Genomic DNA, 22,742 nt, shown 5'->3' with positions numbered 1-22,742 from the left:
GTTCAAAGATCGTTTTGCTGCTTGATATTGCAAATTGGTGTGTCTTACCATATTATTTTACTGTGTTATCTTAATTATGAGCACACTGGTTTGTAATGCAAACAGTTTTACCCTTTACTGAACGTTGTTATTCTCCTTATGTGAATAATGAACCGGAAGTCTCACCTATAGACTTACTTTCGCGTGTATAGTTAAAATACATATTCACTTAACGTTAGCTTGAAAATGTTATTGCTTAAAACTTTATTTTACAGTGTCCTTGTTACATGTTACATGTATTTACTATTATAACAACAGTAAATTGTCCATAATTACACGCAACTAACCCTAAGCAACTAGGCTACATGTTGATTAATATTGCACTTAAATATATAATTGCACTGTAACAAGGACACTTTAAATTAAGTATAACCGCGACTCATTCTATCACATTGCATGTGATATAGGTATAACAAAGACTATTTTGTAAAGTAGGCCTGTTACCAGTTGAACTTGTCGGAGTGAATTGTTCATTTCGACGGTCGCGTTTACTCCTTCATTTACGGTAGTGAACTTCTGCGCTCCGCTCGCTGTCATGCAGGTGGAATTCAGTCCAGCCCGTGTGATTCAAGCACATCAGGACAGACATTCAGTTTGAAGAGAGCTCCTCTCCAAACCTTACTTCATATCCGAGCATCACATCCACAATTTACCTCAGCACAGTCATGGCATCATCAGCACAGCCGAGGAGTTTGAACAGCACGCAGAACGGATACATTTGAACGACGAATCTTCAGAGAGACTCGCATCATGCTCAGGTGGTCTGTCTTTCCCACCGAAGGAGATCATACAGGCTGCATTTTGAAAAGAAAACAGTCGTGTGAATGTTTAGAATATTAATCAGGTATGTCTCTCTCGTGTGTGATGATGCGTTCAGCTCAGTTGACGCAAGACGTGTTTTTTTCCCCCAGTATTTTTGGGGGGATTTCAGCATACTGTCAATATTGAATGACTGTCATATGTTTACAAATAATTACAAGTTGTTGCGTAAGATGATTTTTTTAGGCATAATACTGCATTTCAATGGGATGCTAATCAAAACTTAGTCAAGGTACGTTTTTTAACCTAGAGCAGTGGTCAAGCATTTCCTTATTGCTTTCTTTCCCCGTCTTTTCTTTTAGATCCTTTTTATAATCATGGAAGAGAGCAATACCTGTGAATCAGTCCCTGATTTAAAGGATCTGGAGTTGAAAGTGGGAAGAAAGACCCCAGAGGGGCTCCTGAAGTGGATGAGAGAGGAGCACAAAATGATCTCCCACCATCAGACAGACAATAATGAGACAGAGAAGAAGGGTCTCGACGAGAAGATCCGAAAACTTAAAATGGAGATGGTAAGATGGCAATTCTACATCTCTATAACCACTAAAACAATTCACTCATTTAATTTACTTCTATCAAATGTATTATAATTTGTAAATTGTATAACAGCAACCACATTTATACTAGCATATGTGACCCTGGACCACAAAACCAGTCATAAGGTTAAATTTTACAAAACTGAGATGTATACATCAGATGAAAGCTCAATAAATAAGCTTTCTATTGATATATGGTTTGTTAGGATAGGACAATATTTGGCCGAGATACATCTATTTGAAAAAATCAAAATACTGAGAAAATCACCTTTAAAGTTGCCCAAATTAAGTTCTTAACAATGCATATTACTAATCAAAAATTACATTTTGATATATTTATAGTAGGAATTTTACAAAAAATCTTCATGAACATGATCTTTACTTAATTTCCTAATGATTTTTGGCATAAAAGAAAAATCAATAAATTTGACCCATGCAATGTATTTTTGGCTATTGCTACAAATAGCTACTTAAAGCCCCACTAAGTAACTTTTTTTAACCTTAAAATAATGTTTCCGAACTCATGTCAGTGGTTCATCAACTCATAACAGGGTGAAACGGCACTTTCGTATTCGCTCTGCGACCCTCTATCAGCCATAACAGCACTATGTAAGTTAGGGTCGTCGGGTCGCGGTTTTGTAGTTCAAATGATACTACAAATGCGACTTGCTTCACGGCAGGCTTCACAAAAGGTTTTCATACTTTTATAAAGTCATACAACATACTCTACCTTGTCACTGGACATCGTTATTTCCAAAGCCGGTGTTGTGCCGAATTCGGACCCCCGCCAGATTACTACCCCCCTAGTATTGGTAGGTTTAGGGTTAGGTGTGGGGGAGGGGTTAGGATTAGGCAATCAGGTAGCGATTTCAACGAGAGGGGGTAATAATTCGGCAGGGGTCGAAAATGGGCACAACACCGGTCCTGGATAGCCTAACAAATAACGTGCATGTGACACGACGGTAGGCTAAATTATTTACGACAGCGGTAATGGACAATTCTGCTTCTAACCTGTAGAGGGAGCATTGAGGGAAAAGTTACTTAATGTTGCTTTAAAGGTTGTATCAGCAATTTCTAGCCTGAAACATTTTGGTGTTGTGGACTTTCCTACTGGTGCAGGGATGTGAGGGAGGCGGAGCGAAAGTCCACAACACCAAACCCCTGACGCTGATTGGTTGGAACACTGTTTGTTTATCTGTGGAAAGGTTGATAGTGCCGATTGTTTTTTTGGCATATCTCGGACCCTAGGCTGACCAGAGAGACACATTTTTTTCACAGACAATTTATGGGGCAAGCAGCGAGCGGATCGTGAAGAAAGGTCAGCTGAAATTGACACTTTATGTTTTAGGCTAGAAATCGCTGATACAACCTTTAAGACTGGTTTTGTGGTCCAGGGTCATATGTGACCCTGGACCACAAAACCAGTCATAAGGGTCATTTTTTTAAATTAAGATTTATACATCATCTGAAAGCTGGATGAATAAGCTTTTCATTGAGCCGAGATACAACTATTTGAAAATCTGGAATCTGAGGGTGCAAAATATTTAAATATTGAGAAAATCGCCTTTAAAGTTCCAGCACACCAAATAAAGTTCTTAGCAATGCATGTTACGAATCAAAAATTAAGTTTAGATACATTTACACATGGAAATTTACAAAATATCTTCATGGAACATGATTTTAACTTAATGTCCTAATGATTTTTGGCATAAAAGAGAAATCAATCATTTTGAACCATTTTTGGCTATTGCTACAAATATACCCGTGATACTTAAGACTGGTTTTGTGGTTCAGGGTCACATATTTTATGTGCTAGTTTTATAAATGGGTGTGGATGACTTTTATTGGATTAATTTTATGTGGTGAGTATTTTCTCCTTTTTTATGAAACACAAAGCCTCTGGCTTTTTTATCCCTTGTTTTTTCTGTCACGTATTCATAGAAAACTACAGTGTAAAGCTCTTCTATAATAACTATGTTTGTATCTTTTCATAACGTAACTCCTAAGAAGAAGCCTGCAGCATTGTTGTTGTTTTCTCATTTTGAAGGGTCCCAACCCACATTCCACAAACCAAATCATCCAGAAGCAAAAGAATTTCTCACAGCATTGCCAAACAGTAAATAGTACGTTGAAACATGACCCCAAAACTGTCATACAGGCAGAAATGTTTTTAATGAACGAATGAATTGCTTGCGACCACATATCTGTGATGATATTGATGTGAAGGAGTGGCTTGAGTTGCGGTAAAAGATTTGCTGCTGTTTTCAATGTTCATTGCTTCATACTGTAAGTTCAAACTCTTGGGGCCGATACGCCCTCGGTTGTATAAAGAATTGTTGTAGTTAGGGAAATGAGCTTGTTTCCCTGTGGAATGCAGAGCCATTAAGCAAATGGACCCTGATGTTGTTGCTATGGTGCTCTTTACTGAGTGGGAGACTTTGTAAAAGGCCCCAAAGCTGTCATGGATATTGCTACTGCCAGTTGCATTTCTGAATTTGGGAAGGCAGTGTTATTAATTTGCTGCGGATACCTCTGTGATCTTAACATGTCAGTGGTTTACTGCGTCAGCCAGTATCTGTGTAGACAAGCCTACTTGTGGTTTCAGATGAAAAGGTGAAGGGTGCTAAAAGCACTGTCTTGACATTTATGTGATCATTATCTGTATGCTTTGGCAAACTGTAGTTCAACAAAAGTAATTGTACACTTTGTGTAAAACATCTAAAACAAAAATTTACATATGGTTTGAAGGCACACAACAGAAATGTAAATGAGAAGGTTTTCAAACTGGAGATTCCAAAATGATCCACAGAAATGTCATGACGAAAACGTACCTATGGGAACTTTTCACAAGATCCGAAATACATACCAATAAGTTCATATCACTGCAGTTTTCAACAAAAATTAACATTAGAGGTGGTAAAACAGCAAGCACTTGTAATCGTTTTTGTACACAGTTATGATTACAGCTTCATATGTTTCGCTTTCCGGATGTAACAAGCTTTGTTTGGTAGCTCAGCCGACACGGAATTGACCTAGGATGCGGAATCCTTGGGTAGGAATCCCATGAAAATCACAATTAAAGAGCTGAAAGATCGAAAAACAAGCTAAAATTGCATGCTTGCGATTGAGTTTTTATATCACATTCACTTTTGTTCATGCTATCGGGTAGGTTCAGGTGTAGTGCAGATAGTGCATTATTTTAAAATGTCACGGAGCATTAGAGTTATACTGTAGCACCACTCAGCAAACATTTCAAGTCAGAACTGCAGTGACACGTACAAAACCAACGTCACATAAAATGTACCATATGTAAATTATCCCTTAATTTTTTTTCACATTTTGTTATGTTGCTACCTTATATTAAACTACTTTAAATTACTTTTTTTCCTACATCAATCTACACTCCCTACTCCATAATGTCAAAGCAAAAAATAGGTTTTTAACATTTGTGCAAATTTATTAAAAATAAAAAACTGAAAAGATCCCGTTGCATAAGTATTCATACCCTTTTCTGGGACACTCGAAAATTTAGCTCAGGAGCATTCATATTGCTTCTAGATGATACTACACTTCGAGTGGAGTTAAACTGTGGCAAATTCATTTGAATGAGTATGATTTAGAAAGGCACACACCTCTCAGAAAAGGTCTAACAGCTGAAAATGCATATCAGTGCAAAAACCAAGTCCTGAGGTCAAGATAACTGTCTGTAGAGCTCAGTGACAGACTTGCGTTAAGGCAATGATCTAGGGAAGAGTTCAGAAAAAAATTTGCTGCATTGAAGGTTCACAGAAGCATTATCCATAATGGAAAATGATTGGAACAACTAGGACTCTAGAGAAATTGCCAGCCCCCATCCAAGCTGACAGAGCTTGAGAGGTGAAAAGGTGAGGCAAAGAATGGCAGATAATTGTCAAATGCAGATGTGCAAAGCTTGTCACATCATACCCAAAAAGACTTGAGGTTATAAAGGTGCTTCAACTATGTACTGAGTTAAGGGTATGAATACTTATGCAATGTACTTATTTCAGTGTTTTATTTTTAATACATTTGTACAATTGGCAAATCTGGTTTTTGCTTTGTCATTATTATGGTGTATGGAGTGTACAGTCGTGGCCAAAAGTTTAGAGAATGACACAAATATTAGTTTTCACAAAGTTTGCTGCTTAACTTTTTTTAGATCTTTGTTTCAGTTGTTTCTGTGATGTACTGAAATATAATTACAAGCACTTCATACGTTTCAAAGGCTTTTATTGACAATTACATGACATTTATGCAAAGAGTCAGTATTTGCAGTGTTGGCCCTTCTTTTTCAGGACCTCTGCAGTTCGACTGGGCATGCTCTCAATCAACTTCTGGGCCAAATCCTGACTGATAGCAACCCATTCTTTCATAATCACTTCTTGGAGTTTGTCAGAATTAGTGGGTTATTGTTTGTGCACCCGCCTCTTGAGGATTGACCACAAGTTTTAAGATTTGGGGAGTTTCCAGGCCATGGACCCAAAATATCAACGTTTTGGTCCCCGAGCCACTTAGTTATCACTTTTGCCTTATGGCACGGTGCTCCATCGTGCTGGAAAATGCATTGTTCTTCACCAAACTGTTGTTGGATTGTTGGAAGAAGTTGCTGTTGGAAGGTGTTTTGGTACCATTCTTTATTCATGGCTGTGTTTTTGGGCAAAATTGTGAGTGAGCCCACTCCCTTGGATGAGAAGCAACCCCACACATGAATGGTCTCAGAATGCTTTACTGTTGGCATGACACAGGACTGATGGTAGCGCTCACCTTTTCTTCTCCAGACAAGCCTTTTTCCAGATGCCCCAAACAATCGGAAAGAGGCTTCATCGGAGAATATGACTTTGCCCCAGTCCTCAGCAGTCCATTCGCCATACTTTTTGCAGAAGATCAGTCTGTCCCTGATGTTTTTTTTTTGGAGAGAAGTGGCTTCTTTGCTTCTTTGTGCAGATGCGCTCACACCTGCCTGCTGCCATTCCTGAGCAAGCTCTGCACTGGTGGCACTCCGATCCCGCAGCTGAATCCTCTTTAGGAGACGATCCTGGCGCTTGCTGGACTTTCTTGGACGCCCTGAAGCCTTCTTAACAATGCAGTGGAAAGTTTTTTTCAGGATTAAGCTAATTTTCATGGCAAAGAAGGACCATGCAATTTATCTGATCACTCTTCATAACATTCTGGAGTATATGCAAATTGCTATTATAAAAACTTAATCAAACTTTTCCAATTTCCAATATTTATGTAATTCTCAAAACTTTTGGCCACGACTGTAAATTTTACAAAATTTATTAAAAATAAAACACTGAAATTAGTACATTGCATAAGTATTATTATTCAATATTATTATGTAAGTATTATAATTTTGAGTGTCCCAGAAATGAATACTTATGCAACGGGATCTTTTCAGTTTTTTTATTAAGTTTGCACAAATGTTAAAAACCTATTTTTTGCTTTGCCATTATGGAGTAGGGAGTGTAGATTGATGTGAGAAAAAGTAATTTAAAGTAGTTTAACATAAGGCAGCAACATAAAATGTGAAAAAAATTAAGGGGTATGAATAATTTTGCAAGGCACTGTATGTTCTTCTTTTCCAGAGAAAAAAAGCCAAACACTCTTTTAGTGCCACTCAGTGGACATTTCACATCGAATATGTCACACGTCTTGCGAAAAAGTTCCTATAGGTGTGTTTTCCTCATGAGGTCAGATTGAAATTGTTTTCAGATATAAATTAAATATGATTAACACAATTTAGCACATGGACTGAATTTCACATTATGTTTTCAATCTAATTTATTTATTTTTTCTAAAGAAGTTTTTTTTTTTTAATTTTCAATATTATATACATTACGGTTCAAATGATTGGAGTCATTTTTTAAAAGAAATTAATACTTTTATTCAAAGATGCATTAAATTAATCAAATGTGACAGTAAAGACATTGTTCCAAAGAAATCAAATCATGGTTTCTACAAAAATGTTAAGCAGCACAACTGTTTTCAACATTAACAATTCTGTAGGATCATTTGACACTGAAGACTGGAGTAATGGCTGCTGAAAAATCAGATTTGCTATCACAGGAATAAATTATATTTTGAAATACATTAGCATAGAAAACAGTTATTTTAAATTGTAATGATATGAGTTTTATGGTATTTGTGAACAAAAAAAAAAAAAAAAACCTTGCTGATCATAAAAGACATTTTATAAAACATTTTTCCGACCCTAAATTTTGAACACTGGTGTTTTTTTCTATTGACAGGCCTGTTTTGTAACAGTTAGTAATGCAAACTAATTATACCTAATATTTTTTGTGTAATATTTTAAACATGTCCATGGCATCATGGCATCAAAAAAATGTAAAATCCATGGCAATAACTGAGTATAGTTCAAATTCATGGCAGTAATACACTGGCTAGTGGCTTTCAGGTAATTTCACATAGCACTCGCTTCTAGAATAAATGGGGTGTTAGATAATTGATTTAGTGTTTTACTGTTCTCCTGATGCTATTTCACTCTGTTCCCAAATAGTCATGAGCTACAGCTACAGTCTAGTGACACACACACACACACACACACACACACACACACACACACACACACACACACACACACACACACACACACACACACACACACGTTGGGTTTACATGTTTTATGGGGACATTCCATAGGCGTAATGGTTTTTATACTGTACAAACCGTACTTTCTATCGCCCTACACCTACCCTACACCTAAACCTAGCCCTCACAGGAGATTGTGCACACTTTCACTTCCTCAAAAAAACTCATTGTGCATGATTTATAAGCCTGTTTCCTCATGGGGACCTAAGAAATGTCCCCACAAGGTCAAAATCTACTGGTATTCCTATCCTTGTGGGGACATTTGGTCCCCACAACGTGATGAATACCAGGTGCACACACACACACACACACACACACACACACACACACACACACACACACACACACACACACACACACCAGTGTAGAGTGAGACAGTGTATGTACAGAAAAGAAATGACTTGCATATCATTACAAAAATGATTATCCCCATTGACTTTAAAACACTGGAAGTAATTGTGAAATCAAACAGCTTGTTATTTATGTCACCTGTGATCTGCGTGAAGATAGAGAGAGAGAGATGTGTCCTTAATGACTTTGGGCATCTTGGCTCCCGTTGAATGCAACTCTCTCTCGCTGCCTGACACACAGATGGGAAACACAGGGGATGGTGTGCTGACAGATGGAGGAAAGGGAGATGACTCTTCCAGTCTGATAGAACGAGAGGAGAGTGGAAATGAGGGAGGGAGAAAGAGTGAAGCAGTAGGGGTGAAAGGGAGAGTGGGAGGATGTAGAGGTTAGGAAGGAATGCAGAGCGATAGAGCGCACGTGTCGTGCTAAATGAGAGAGAGAGCAGTGATGTATCTGAATATAAGAGATGTTGTCAATCCTGTCAGTGTCACTGTGTGTCAGGAGGAGGAAAACAAAACAGATGCTGTTAAATGAGTACAGAATGAGTGTAACTGTGATGTTCTTGAAATGTGTTACAGTTCATTATGCACATATTCATAACAGTTAAAAAGTTGAGTCAAGTTTTTTTTTTTTTTAAGTAATTACTATTTTTTCTTAAGATATGATTCATTGTGTTCAATGTTATAAAGGACATGTATTTCAAATAAACAACCCCCCCCCCCCAAAAAATTAAAGGGATAGTTCACCCAAAATCATGTTGTTTGAAACCCTTAAGACCACAAATTAAGATTAAGATATTTTTTATGAAATCCAAGCACTTTCTGACCCTGCATAGACAGCAATGCAACTGACACTTTCAAGGCCCAGAAAAATAGTAAGGATATCATTAAAATAGTCCATTTGACATCAGTGGTTCAACCGTAATGTTATGAAGCTACAACAATACTTTTTGCATGCAAAGAAAACAAAAATAACTTCAGCATTCAACATTTTCTTCTCTTCCGTGTCAGTCTTCGCTACACGTTCACAAGAGTAGGAGCTGGCGTTCTGACAGACACTGAAGAGAAGAAATAATTGTTGAATAAAGTCATTACTTTTGTTTTGTTTGTGCACTAAAAGTATTCTCATAGCTAACAATACGGTTGAAGCACTGATGTCACATGGACTATTTTAAAGATGTTTCTGGGCCTTGAACGTGGTAGTTGCACTGGTGTCTATTAGGGGTGGAACGGTACATGTATTCGTTTCGAACCGAATCGGTACGGGGGTCACGGTTCGGTGCATGAATTTAAACGGAGAATACACGGTATGAAAATAAAAAAAAAACTTGCCTGCAAAATAATTAATGTAATGCGGAACTACTGTTAGATACGCGGGTTCTTTAGGGACAGCTAATATTTAGCCCCGCTTTAGCTCTGAAGCTCTGATTGGCGTCGATGCAGCCGAGCTCCGCCTATGTATGCGGTCTATCAGAGCCCGTCTACATTCTCTGGCACTCTGCAATTATTTGTCAGCTCGACGGTCCATCATTGTGGTCCAGGGATTTCCTGAACTTTATGATTTGTCAAGCCCCCATTATTTTGACGCTAATAGAAGAAACAATGCATGGAGACGCATAGGCTTGGAGCTAGAGCGCAGCTGATGGTTGCTTAGAAACGGCAGACGCTTCCGGAGCGCAAGCGCCCGAGCGCTTTGTTGATCAGGAAGAAAGCGGCGCGCCTAGCGTTTTTCACGCGTTTTTAGGCGCGACATGTGAACGGCCCCTTAGATCGCAAGTTTGGGAAAACTTCGCTTTTCCAGTCAGTTACAGTAGTACAGGCGAGAGAGTGGTGGAAAAGACGAGGACTGTGTGTTGCCGTTGTTCAGCGGTTGTTGGGTATGTGAGTGGAAATACATCTAATTGCCTTCTGCATTTTTGTTTTGCTTTTCCCTCCACTGTACCGAAATCATACCGAACCGTGACGTCTGAACCGAGGTACGAACCGAACCGTGACTTCTGTGAACCGTTCCACCCCTAGTGTCTATGCAGAAAGCTCTCAGATTTAATTAAAAATTTCTTAATTTGTGTTCCGAAGATGAACAAAGGTCTTATGGATTTGGAATGGCATGTGATTATACTATAAATATAATATGACTATAACCATCCATATGATAGATGTGTGATGCTGCAAGTCTGAACACACACATCGTGTACTTGAACATATTATTAAACATTATTTTAAGTAAACTGGTTTGTTAGAGTAGATTTTGTCTAATTTTTATTCATCAGCTTTACTTGCTGCAGTATTTCACAATGGAATGGCCAAAAATGGCAATGTCAACATTCTTCACATATCTGAGTGTTTGCTTAAAAGCCTCCTCATCTTTGAAGGGCTTTTTTTCAAAATCAAGAAAATGTGCATTATTGCAAAAGTAAACTGAATGCTGCTGTATATTGTTCTAATATATCTGTGCCTACTGTAACTCTACTACAGAGTAATATTTATTTTAACACACACACACAGAGCTATGTGGTGTGGTGTGATACTTAACAGAGCAGGACACCACAGCATGGAAAATGAGCTCTCCAGAATTCCAGGGATTAAAACTCAAGACGCATGAGCTATGGTTTTAAGGAGTGGGAAAATGGAATTCTTCTGGCTTTGAGATTCTCCAGTGTGAGCCTCAGACACTGTGGAATGTTCTCCCTAAGGAGAGTCTGTGGGTCACTGTGTGGCTCGTGTGGAAGATGTTTGCAGCAACAGTGCACTGTATTGCATGGGATTACAATGCCATTGTTTCATTTATTTGGCATTACACAAGGTCTATTTTAAGACATAGTTCAATAAAACATGTCTTATAATTTAGTCATCATTTGCTCAAACTTATGTCATTCCAAACCCATATATGGCTTTCTTTATTTGTGGAAAACCAGAGTATGTTTTAGAGAATCTGTGCAGTTACAATAAATGGGGACTGGAGCTTTCAAGCTTTAAGAAGGATTGGTTGATTCAGTTAAAACAACCCAATTATATGTCTGAATTATTTGTTCACAAATTGGACCGATCCAGTTTTCGAGTTTAACTCACTGATTCAGTGATCTTAGAAGGGAATATTGTCAGTGAATAATGACAGTAACGGTCTGAGCTTTCATATTGGCTTTCAAAGATTGGACAATTGTGTAAAACTTTTATGGTGCTTTTGTGTCCTTTTCACAGCTTGAAAGCTCCAGTCACTTGAAAATAAGCAACCAGTATTTATTCAGCAAGAATGCATTAAATTGATTGAAAGTGACATTAAAGGTTTAGTTTGCTTTCAGAATAAAAATGACCTCATTTTACTCACCCACGTCATCTAAGATATTCATGTCTTTCTTTCTTCAGTCAAAAAGAAATTAAGGTTTTTGAGGAAATTTTTTCCCCCTCAAAAACCCAGGATTCCGTAATCAACTTGATAACGTAATGTGTGAAGTCGAGCTAATACAATACAAGCATTTGTATTTTTTTTTCTTTTTTCTATATAAGACCTTTATTGCTCAACTGGGATCATGTAGAGCCCTTTAAAGCTGCATTGATACTGCAATTTGGACCTTCGACCCATTGGTTCCAGTTGAAGTCCACTATATGGAGAAAAATCCTGCAATGTTTTTCTCAAAAACCTTAATTTCTTTCCGACTGAAGAAAGGAAAACATGAACATCTTGGATGACAAGGGGGTGAGTAAATTATCAGGACGTTTTTATTCTCAGTGAACGTTATATTCAAAGAATTTTAAGAAAGTATCAAGGTTTCCACACAAAAATATTAAGCGGGTTAAATGTGGCAATAATAAGAAATATTTCTTGAGCACCAAATCAGCATACTGGAAAGATGTCTGAAACACTGAAAGATCATGTGACACTGAAGACTGGTGTAATGGCTGTGGAAAATTCCGCTTTGCATTATTATAAGTTATTTTAAACTTGGATATTTCACAGTACTGTGTTTTTGATCAAATAAATGCAGCCTAGATGAACATGAGAAAAAAATAAATGAATAAAAACTCCCAGCCCAGTTTCAAACTTTTAAACAGTAGTGTATGTTTAATTCATAAAGTTCTTAATGCATAGAGATGCAGACAGACTGATGTTAGGCACAGCCAGATCAGCGCTCACCACATCAGTGCTGAGGCAGGGAGAATATTTACGAGTGTGTTCATTAGTCTCAGCAACGCAGACTGAGGTGCCGACATGAACCCAACCCAACTCAAGCCACACCAGAGCAGAGCTATTACAATCTGTTCTCTGAATCTTTCCCTATGTATTTACATCTTTCTGTATTTACTGTAAAAATGCTTGTTTGTCTTTGCCTTCTAAATTTGGCTTTATTTCCCCTCCCCCTTTCGCTGCTTCATTTGTTCTTTTTGTATCCCACGCTCTCGTTTACCGAAATGTTCTCTTTTGGTTTTTTATACTGTAATTAGTGTGGTTGACGTCAGATGTGCACTATGGCCTTTAAATTACACAGAAGCCTGGATGTATAGGAGAAGAGCATGCTGTCCATTTATGGCAGGCCCAGTGCACTTAAACTGATTTATCTCATCCTGCTCTCAAGCTGGTCCTGAATCTATTGGCATTTAGCAGATGAATTTACATTTAGACATCTTCCTTTTAATAAGCAATGGTCAGAAGGTAGTTCAATTAAAAAAGAAAATTTCTCACCATCATGTTGTTCCAAACCAGTGCGAGTTTCTTTTAGTCTGCGGAACACAAAAGGTGGACAAGGCAGAATCAGCCTCAGTCATCATTCACTTTAACTGTATGGAAAAAAGATGCAGTGGAAATTAATGGTGACTGAGACTGTCAGTTTCCAATGTGTTCCACAGAATTTCTCATTTCTCATCTCATTTGCGTTCGGAACAATTTGAGGGTAAGTAAATGACAGAATTTTCCTTTTTGGGTGAACTGTTTCTTTAAGAAGCGCCGTGTGACCGTAGCTGATGGGGTGCAGACAGGGCAGTATCCGTCAGGGATTGTGGGAGCCAAAGTACTGTGGCTTTCAGAGGAAGCACTGACTATTTGATGAGCACTGTTTTATGGGCTGGAGAGCCATTCAGTCAGTCAGAAGAGGTCAGGACTTTGTATATCATATTACATGTGGTAAATGTCTAACTTCCTGACAAAAATGTTTTGCTGCTGCCAAATGAAGCATCATAACAGGAATGTTTGACAGATATACCTCATAAAATGAGAATACATTCCAAACGCAGGATCTAAAGATGAAGGAAGGATCTAATATATTACTTTAAGTCAAAAGACCAACTAAAGAATCAATAGCATCCATTTTTATTTTCCATTAATTTGGCCACAGGAAGCCTAGGAGGAAGCTAATGTAAATGTTGAGCATATATAACATTTAATCTAAATGTTATTTTTAATTCAAACAGAAGCCCTCAGAAGTTCATTTATTTTGTTGCTAAGGTTTTACTTTTATTTAGACATCAAGTTCAGATGTGTCAGAAAATTGCTTAGGCTATATTTGCTGTGGGAAATAGGAAGACGAGAGTGCTTCACAGGAATGGATATTGTCAGGAAGATCTATAAATCTCAACAGCATTTACAGTAATGGACCTCCGGCTCTGCAGTCAGCACAGGACTCCAGTCATGCTTGTGAACCTCAGACTTAATACAACAATCAGCACTAATCAGAATGCATTTAGAGCATTTATTAAAGTTGTCATACTTTCTAAATGACAAAAAAGCTCCATAAAGTTGACTATACGATAATGCGCTATATTCCAAGGTTTTTGTAGCGATGCAAAGATCCTTTCAGTGAACAGATCTTAAAGGTCCCATATTGTACACATTTCTGGAGGTTTATTTTAGTTGATGTCCTTAAGAATATGTATTGAGGTATAAGTGCCAAAAACCATCTCAATATATATTTACAGCTCCTTTTTTAGGAGCTCTGTCAAGAACAGGTCGATTTTGGCTCATCTAATTAATATTCATGAGCCTGTCTTCTGATTGGCCTGTTGTTTTCTGAGTGATGCACAGCCAGGCCAACCACAAGTAACTATGGTCATGTATGCTGTAGCCTAGTCCAGAGCCATAAAGAGAGCTTTAACTGCTGATACTCAACAGGATATTTCAGAATGATCATTATGTTTCTTTCTTTTTCAAACACCGAATGCAGTAAGCTAGGTAACTGTTGCTTTAGTAAAGCCCCTTTCACACTGCGCACTGATTCTGGAAAATTACAGGAACGAGCGCTGTGTGAACAAAAGCCAGAACCAAATGCCATAAAGGCAGTGTTGTAGTGATGATGCACGTTACCCTGCGACTCTTCACGACGGAGAAAATACGTGCAAAGTGGAATGAAGCAGCGATCAGGGAGCTCCTCACTATCAGCGCTGAAGCACAGATTGTTCATCAGGTTAGTTTAAGTTTAGTGAAATGTACGCTTCGCAATACACCTCACATCTTAATGTCACACGTCTTTACGGGTTGTGTGTAAAGCACGCACAGATTCCGGAAAACAACTGTGAATGAACCAAATTAAATAATTCCGGAACAAATCATGGGACACATTATCCGTGTATTTTACGGAATGGCTGTGTGAAAGAGGCTGAAGTTGATGTGCCAGTGGTCTCTTATATTAACGTTGTTCAGAAGCCTGTGCAATGATGTAGTTTCCTGACATCTATCGACTGAACAGGGTTTTCTCGACTTTTTTTCGTGTTGTTGTTGCTTAGCAATGGAATGGACGCAATGTTGTCTGGGTTTGACCAAAGGAGGGTGGAACGATGGTTGGTGCTTGAGGCGGTGACTGAAGGCGGTGACTTGAGTAGATCGGACATCGCATTTTTACGGAAGTCACAGCGGCTCGTGAAAATGAACAGCTACTTTAAGCAGGCTGTGTGCATTTTGCTGTGGATTGACCGTTTTGAAACTTATATGGTAGTTACATAGCCCCTAGTCCTCAGTTATCATGAAAAAAGCCAGGAATTTTGACAATATGGGACCTTTAAAAGAACCATGTTTTTTTTTTATTATTGTTATTGGGACATTTTATTAAAACATTTTAATAATCTAAAGAACCTTTTCCCACTATGAAGAACCTTTTTTGCAATGGCTGCATGGATGTTAAAGGTTCTTCATGGAACCATAAGGGGCTTTCGTACCGCATACACTCTTAAAACTAAAGGTTCTTTATTGGCATTGATGGTTCCATAAAGAAACTTGAACATCCAAGGAACCTTTCAAATGCAGAAAAATTTATTCTAAATGGTTCTTAAAAGAACTGTTTACTAAGAGGTTCATTGGGAAACCAAAATGGTTCTTATATGGCATCACTGCAAAATAATCCTTTGAAGCCTTTATTTTTAAGACTGCAGGTCTAGGAACTATTCAGTATGGTGGTTCCTAAATTAAAGATTTCCTGGTTGCATTCACCAATAGTCTAGGAACTATAAAGAGGTTTCTCCAGTGCGAAAGCCCCTTTAGATTGTACTCTGAAGGAGGAGCTAATTTAGTTACTCAAACACTGTTCCTAGAACTAAAACCTTTCCTAGATCCTGTGGTGCAAACACTCCAAAAAATGGGGTACTTCAGCTAATAGACTAGGAACTATGAAGAGGTTCCTCTGGTGCGAAAGCCCCTTTAGATCATACCTTGAAGTAGGAGCAAATTTAGTTGGTCACACTTTATATTAGGTGGCCTTAACTATTATGTACTTACATTAAAAAATAAGTACAATGTACTTAATGTGGTCATATTGCATTGCAAAACATTTTTGCTACTATTAATGTGGGATATGGGTAAGGTTAGGGACAGGTTTGGTGGTATGGGTAGGTTTAAGGGTGGGTTAGGGTGTAAGGGATGGGTCAACAGTGGTAATTACAGAAATTAATTACAAATGTAAATACAAATAGGTTTTTAACAAAATATAAGTACAATGTAAAAACATGCATGTACACTAAGTACATTGTACCAAATGATTAATTTAAATGTACGTACATAGTAGTTAAAGGAACTACTATGTTCCTAATCTTATCGGCCTAGAAAATCGCATCTTTACGTTTTCCGCCGGTCTTAGTACACGATAGAACTACAGAAGAGTCAAGTTTTAAATAGGACAAATACCAAAACTCATTGGTCATTTTTGAACGCGATGCTATTGGTCTAATAGGATTCAATGATCTATGCTAAGCTATGCTAAAAGTCATATTGCCAGAACAGGAGAACGGCTAAATGGATTTCAAAACGATAAAAATCAACTTATTAACTCGGGGGGAGTTGGAGAATGAGCCTTTTTCCAAAAAAAAGTGGAGTGTTCCTTTAAGGCCACCTAATGTAAAGTGAGACCATTTAGTTTACCCCAAACGGTGTTCCTAGAACTAAAACCTTTCCTAGATCCTGTGGTGCGAACATGCTAATAAATGGGTACTTCCACCAATAGTCTAGAAACTATAAGGGGGTTCCTCCAGTGTGAAAGCCACTTTAGTTTGTACTCTCAAGAAGGAGCCAATTTAGTTTCCCCAAACGGTGTTCTTAGAACTAAAACTTTTCCTAGATCCTGTGGTGCGAACATGCCAAAAAGCGGGAACTTTCACCAATAGTTTAGGAACTAAAAAGAGATTCCTCCATTGAGAAAGCCCCTTTAGATTGTACTCTGAAGTGGGAGCTAATTTAGTTCCCCGAAACAGTGTTCCTAGAACTAAAACCTTTCCTAGACCCTGTGGTGTAAACATGCCAAAAAGCAGGTACTTCCGCTAATAGTCTAGGAACTAGGAAAAGGTTCCTCCCGGTGCGAAGGCCCCTATAAATTCCAATGAAAAACCCTTATTTTTAAAAGTGTAGTGTGTACTCTCATTTAACTAGTTATGATTGTTATAAAATCTCTTGATGTCCATGTGTTTCCTCTACCCAGGCTCATCTACGAGCAGCAGACGTCAAGATCTTGAACCAGTTGCTAGCACTTCATGAGGGCATCGAGGCAGTAAAATGGCTCCTGGAAGAGCGTGGCGCTCTCACCAGCCGCTGCAGCAGCCTGACCAGCAGCCAGTACAGCTTAGGGGAGGGTCCCGACACCTCATGGAGGGGCAGCTGGAGCAGTCTGCAGGACCCTCATGACAAGCTGGACAACATTTCCATTGGCAGCTATCTGGACACATTAGCTGATGACCTGGATGAGTACTGCCCCTCCAGTGGGACTGATTCAATACTCTGTGCCACCCCTATGGGGACAGAAGGCTCCAGAGGTACTGGAGGAGGAGTGGGAAATTCCACTGGATCTGGAACCAGATCTCCACAAGTCAAGTCTGAAGCCCCTAAAGAAGAAGCTCAGGTTTGGAATAAAGCACCGTCCAACAAGCCAAATGGAATCCTGGACAAAGCAGTAAAGCAAATGGTCAGACCAGATTCACCCAGGGCTTGTCTCACTGAGAAGCTGGGGAAGAATTTGAGCCCTAAAATGAAACCCTACAAGAATGGCAAAGTTGAGTTGGAGAGCTGCAAAATGAACGGCAAAGTTCAGCTGGAGTATGATGCACACTGGCGTTGGGTCCAGTCGCAGGATGATGTGACGTTTTTGTGATAATATGCATGATCAAGCCAAAGGTGTTGATGAAAGACTGCTCTGGTTCAATATTCACAACTGAGCTTTTGCTTGCAGACTTTGATCTCAGATTAATTTGAGGCCAGCTTTTCAGATCTCCTCAAATGACAAAGGTTAAGAGGTCACTGACGGAAAAGAATCAATAATGGAAAGAAGCTTAGACCTGCAGGGGGTCAAGAGTTTAAAAATCCTGAAGTATTGACATTATATTCTTTGCCAGGTTGTGTAGATGTTTATGGATGCATGTTTCAAATGTGCATTTCATGAGATTATCTTTTCTGTAATGGCTTCTATTGATTCAGCACAACCATTTAAGAAGTCAGTAATTCAGGACTTTATTGAATATGTCAGTACATTAAGTAAGGGATAACGTACATCCATCTGGTTGTTATCGTAGCATAAAGCCTGACATGCCTATCAGCAGTTTGATAATAATCGGCTGGATGTACATTATCCCGCTTATTACACGGCTACTTGCCACAATACAAAATTATTAAACAAAATATTGATATATAGTTTATAACGCAAAGCTTCTGTGAAAAAAAAACAGTTGCTAGCAAATTGCAAGTTTAAACTAGACGGCATAATTATGGCAATAAAAGACGTTGATTTAAGATTAATAAACAATACATTACAGTCGTCACGAAATGGCAGCAGCTGCATTTGTATGAAACAAGAGAGTGCGGGTCTGCGATACCAGGATGACAATTAAATTATTGTACACATAATATTGAATTGATTTTTAATATTTTATTAGCTAAACAATTTCAAAGTGTCGACAAAGAAAAAAAAAGTTCCCAGCAAGCAAACAGCGCCGACTGCAGTTACCTGGATGAGCCGGTGTTATTAGTTTTTACCAGTTGTTATCAGGGAATAACACACTGCTGAATGTGGTGACTGACCAATCAGAATAGAGTATTCTGTGTAGCCGTGTAACAAGTAAAGGACATCCAGCTGGTTGTTATCGCAGAATAAAGCCCGTCAGGCTCATCAACAGTTGTTAAGGCTGAAGGGTTTTATTTTGCAATAACCAGCTAGATGTACATTATCTCGCTTATTATATGGCTGCTTGCCGCAAAAGTAAATAATTAGAAACAAAATATTGATTTCAGTTGAAATATTTGCATGCAAAGCTTCTGTGAAGAAAGCAGTTGCTAGTAAGTGGCAGGTTCAAACTAGATGGACATTTGAAAGATACAAACCAGGATGACAATTAAATAATTGTACACATAAAATAAAAAATTGAGTTTAAGTAAGTGTTTCATTAGCTAACCAAACATTAAGCTTCCACAAAGAAAAAAAAAATGTTTCCAACAAGCGAACAGCGCCGTCTGCAGTTACCTGGATAAGCTCGTGTTATCAGTTTTTACCAGTTGGGGAATGACATACCTCAGAATGTGGTGACTGACCAATCAGAATCAAGTATTCCATGTAGCCGTGTAATAATTTAATTTAAATAATGTAGTTTCAATCCTGTGTGCTTAGGTTCTTTTAAAACAGTTCTCAGAAACAATCAAAAGTTCACAAAATTCAATTTTTTTAATACTATCATTTAAAAGTTTTGGATTAATAAAATTCATTCTTTTTTAAGAGGTATCCAATGCTCACAAAGGCTGCATTTATTTGATCAAAATACATTAAAAATTGTGATTTTGTGAAATATAACGGTTAAAAATAACTTTTCTATTTCAATATATTTTAAAATGTAGGCAATTTTCTCAATATTTTGATTTTTTTGCACCCACAGATTCCAGATTTCCAAATATCAAACCATACATCAATGGAAATCTTATTTATTATGATATAAATATATATGGTCCAGGGTCACATATTAAAAAAATACTGCATTCATTTGAAATAGAAATCATTTGTAACATTTACTGTCACTTTTGATCAACTTAATGCACCCTGAACAAAATAACTGCACAAATGCTCCCATTTTACATTTCCTTAATATTTTAAAGTGGACCAAAGTTTGTTTAGCTAAAACAATCCGAAAAGCTTGAAACCACACAGCAGCTTATTTTCTTAAAATAAGATTGAATAGATTTTTTAATGCTGTGCCTGACCATTTTGTTTGACCTTTCTGCTGATTACAGTATGGACAAAATAAAGTGCAGCATTTGCTCTTAAACTGTAGGGAATGTTTAAATCATGCTCCATTTTACTACCAAAGTCTTAAATCACCTCAGAGTGTGTTCCTTTGAGTTAACATCTAAAGGTCAAAGAATAAATCCATTCTGAATAACAAGCATGTTCCCATCTGTTACAATGTGACCCTCAGTCCAGAATCAGCAACACCCTTGAGTTGCCTTTGACAATTAATTATACAATCAAATGCCATTTTTACTTATATATAAAATGTTGTTTATTTGAAAACTGCTTGTAGTTTACTCTTTGTCTGTCAGAATGCTTATGTAATCAATGCTGTATTGTCAATCTAATCAGGTAAACCGTGGGTTAGCTTTAAGTAGTATCCTGTTTTGACGTACCAATTAATACTGGTTCTATTGGATCACCGAATTAAATAAGCTTAAAAAAACAGGAACAGGAAATTAAGGATGTCATATAGCTTATTCCACTGCACAGATCCAATGAAGCTCGTACAAATGCATGGAGACCAGTGGTTGTGCTGTGATCTTTGCATTTGTGATGTCTTTTTCTATTTAAAAATTTAGCACCTAAAGTGCACTTTTAATTTAAAGTTGTTCAGACTAACCTTTACCAGTTAATCAAGTTCTATATGTGGTGTAACTTTACTAGTCACAGTGTTAGCACTGGATATAACCCTGCATTGCCTATGTTTTGTATGCCAAAAGAACTGCATTGATGTAATATTTTTTTGTCTAATGGAGGAACTGAAAGTACTATCAGTATTTAGCAATTTAACATAATAGTGTGTTACGTAATAAAACACTGTACTGTATTTATGCATCCATCTATTTTTGTTCAGAAAAAGAGAACTAGCAGTAACTAAACTCAGAGTTTCTCTTGGCTCTAACACCCACTCTCAGTTAATAATGTCTGGGCTTCTAGGACGAGGTTTCCATGACTACTGAATACGTGTGTAACTTGTGTGTGTGTGTCGTTCAGCTGTTTGTTTAGAGTCAGGGAAATGGAGACAGGACAAATCCCAGAAGCCACTGTGTGAAGAACTGGATTATGGCAGGAATAGGTGAAGATATTGGAGTGAGATGGTGAAAATGATCAAAGAGAAGGGAACAGGTACTAAAAAATGACAAATGGATTGATTGGAGAGAGATGAAATGAAAAATATAAATGGAAACAGCAGTGGTTCTGAATCACATGCTGAACTAGGTGAGAGGCAAACAAGTACAGTGAGGTCCAAAACGTAGACCACTAGTGAAAATGCTTCGCTTAAAATATTGGATGTTGTAATATAGTACACAGTCTGTGCAAACTAACAGCATTTTGAATGAAAAGTGGTTAAATGTACACACTTCATGCACCTAGTCACTCTGGTGTGCTAAATTTGTTTAAATATGAATGGGAATAAACTTCAGAGATATTTTGTTCTTAAGAATGTGTAAGGGTGCCACAATAATAGAGGGTTTGCATTTGTGTCACAATTTTGTCAGTTACAGTTGAGGTCAAAAGTTTACATCCCCCTTTCAGAATTGGCAAAATGTTAATTGTTTTACCAAAGTAAGAGGGGTCATAACAAAATGCATGTTATTGTTTATTTACTACTGACCTGAACAAGTTACTTCACATAAAAGATGTTTACATATAGTCCACAAGAGAAAATAATAGTTGAATTTATACAAAATGATCCCGTTCAAAAGTTTACATACACTTGATTCTTAATACTGTGTTCTTACCTAAATGATCCACAGCTGTTTTTTGTTTAGTGATGGTTGTTCATGAGTCAGTTGAACTGCAAGATCAGGGTAAATGTAACTTATTTTGTCTTCTGGGAAACATGTAACTATCTTCTGTAGCCTCCGAAGTGCAGTACTTAATGAAAAAAAATATGATAATTAGGCAAAATAAGAAAAATGTACACCTCATTCTGTTCTGCATCAAAAGTTTTCACCCCTGGCTTTTAATGCATGTTTTTTTCTTTCTGGAGCATCAGTGAGCATTTGAACCTTCTGTAATAGTTCCATATGAGTTCCTCAGTTGTCCTCAGTGTGAAAAGATGGATCTTAAATATCTCAAAAGGGTTCAAATACACTAAAATGTTGGAAAACCAAAGAATTTGTGGGACCTGAAGATTTTTTCTGAAAAAAAAAACAGAAGGCAGTTAAACTGTTCTGGACAAACAAGGGACTCATGAACAACTCATTAGAAACACAGCTGTGGATAATTCAGGTACAAAACAGTATTAAGAATCAAGGGGATGTAAACTTTTGAACAGGGTCATTTTTATAAATTCAACTTATTTTCTTTTGTGTACTACTCGTATATATGAACAGCTTTTATGTGAAATATCTTATTCAGGTCAGTAATAAATAAACAATAACATGCATTTTGAATGATCCCTCTTATTTTGATAAAATAATTACCATTTTGCAGATTCTGAAATGGGGGGGGGGGGGGTTGTACTGTAAACTTTTGACCTCAACAGTACCCATATGTGCGGCCATATCGGAGATACTCGGATGTAAACAACAGCATGGATTGCACGGTTAATGTACTACTGAATACGTTGTTCTGCTAATTTATGCTGTCTAAACCACGGATAAAATGTGTGGAAGCTGCTAAATCATATGTGACCCTGGACCACAAAACCAGTCATAAGGTTAAATTTTACAAAACTGAGATGTATATAT

The 22,742-nt window shown here is 37.7% G+C and overlaps 1 protein-coding gene across 1 annotated transcript; it reads left to right on the top strand.

The window, feature by feature from the left end:
- Positions 1-591: 591 nt before the first annotated feature.
- On the top strand, positions 592-20,872 carry lurap1 (leucine rich adaptor protein 1). Its single transcript, XM_073852644.1, has 3 exons — positions 592-883; positions 1,161-1,370; positions 17,260-20,872. The coding sequence occupies exons 2-3, from the start codon at positions 1,176-1,178 to the stop codon at positions 17,923-17,925; spliced, it is 861 nt and encodes a 286-aa protein (XP_073708745.1). The 5' UTR covers positions 592-883; positions 1,161-1,175; the 3' UTR covers positions 17,926-20,872.
- The last annotated feature ends 1,870 nt before the right edge of the window (positions 20,873-22,742 follow it).

This window comes from Garra rufa, chromosome 12, assembly GCF_049309525.1.
Source record: "Garra rufa chromosome 12, GarRuf1.0, whole genome shotgun sequence".
NCBI classification, from domain to species: Eukaryota; Metazoa; Chordata; class Actinopteri; order Cypriniformes; family Cyprinidae; genus Garra; species Garra rufa.
This window is presented reverse-complemented; position numbering and strand designations above follow the sequence as displayed.

Bases quoted from the DNA above. Each gene is read 5' to 3' on its own strand.
- lurap1 (XM_073852644.1), top strand. From the start codon at position 1,176: ATGGAAGAGAGCAATACCTGTGAATCAGTCCCTGATTTAAAGGATCTG. The intron at 1,371-17,259 runs GTAAGATGGCAA...TCCTCTACCCAG, and splicing joins GAAAACTTAAAATGGAGATG to GCTCATCTACGAGCAGCAGA.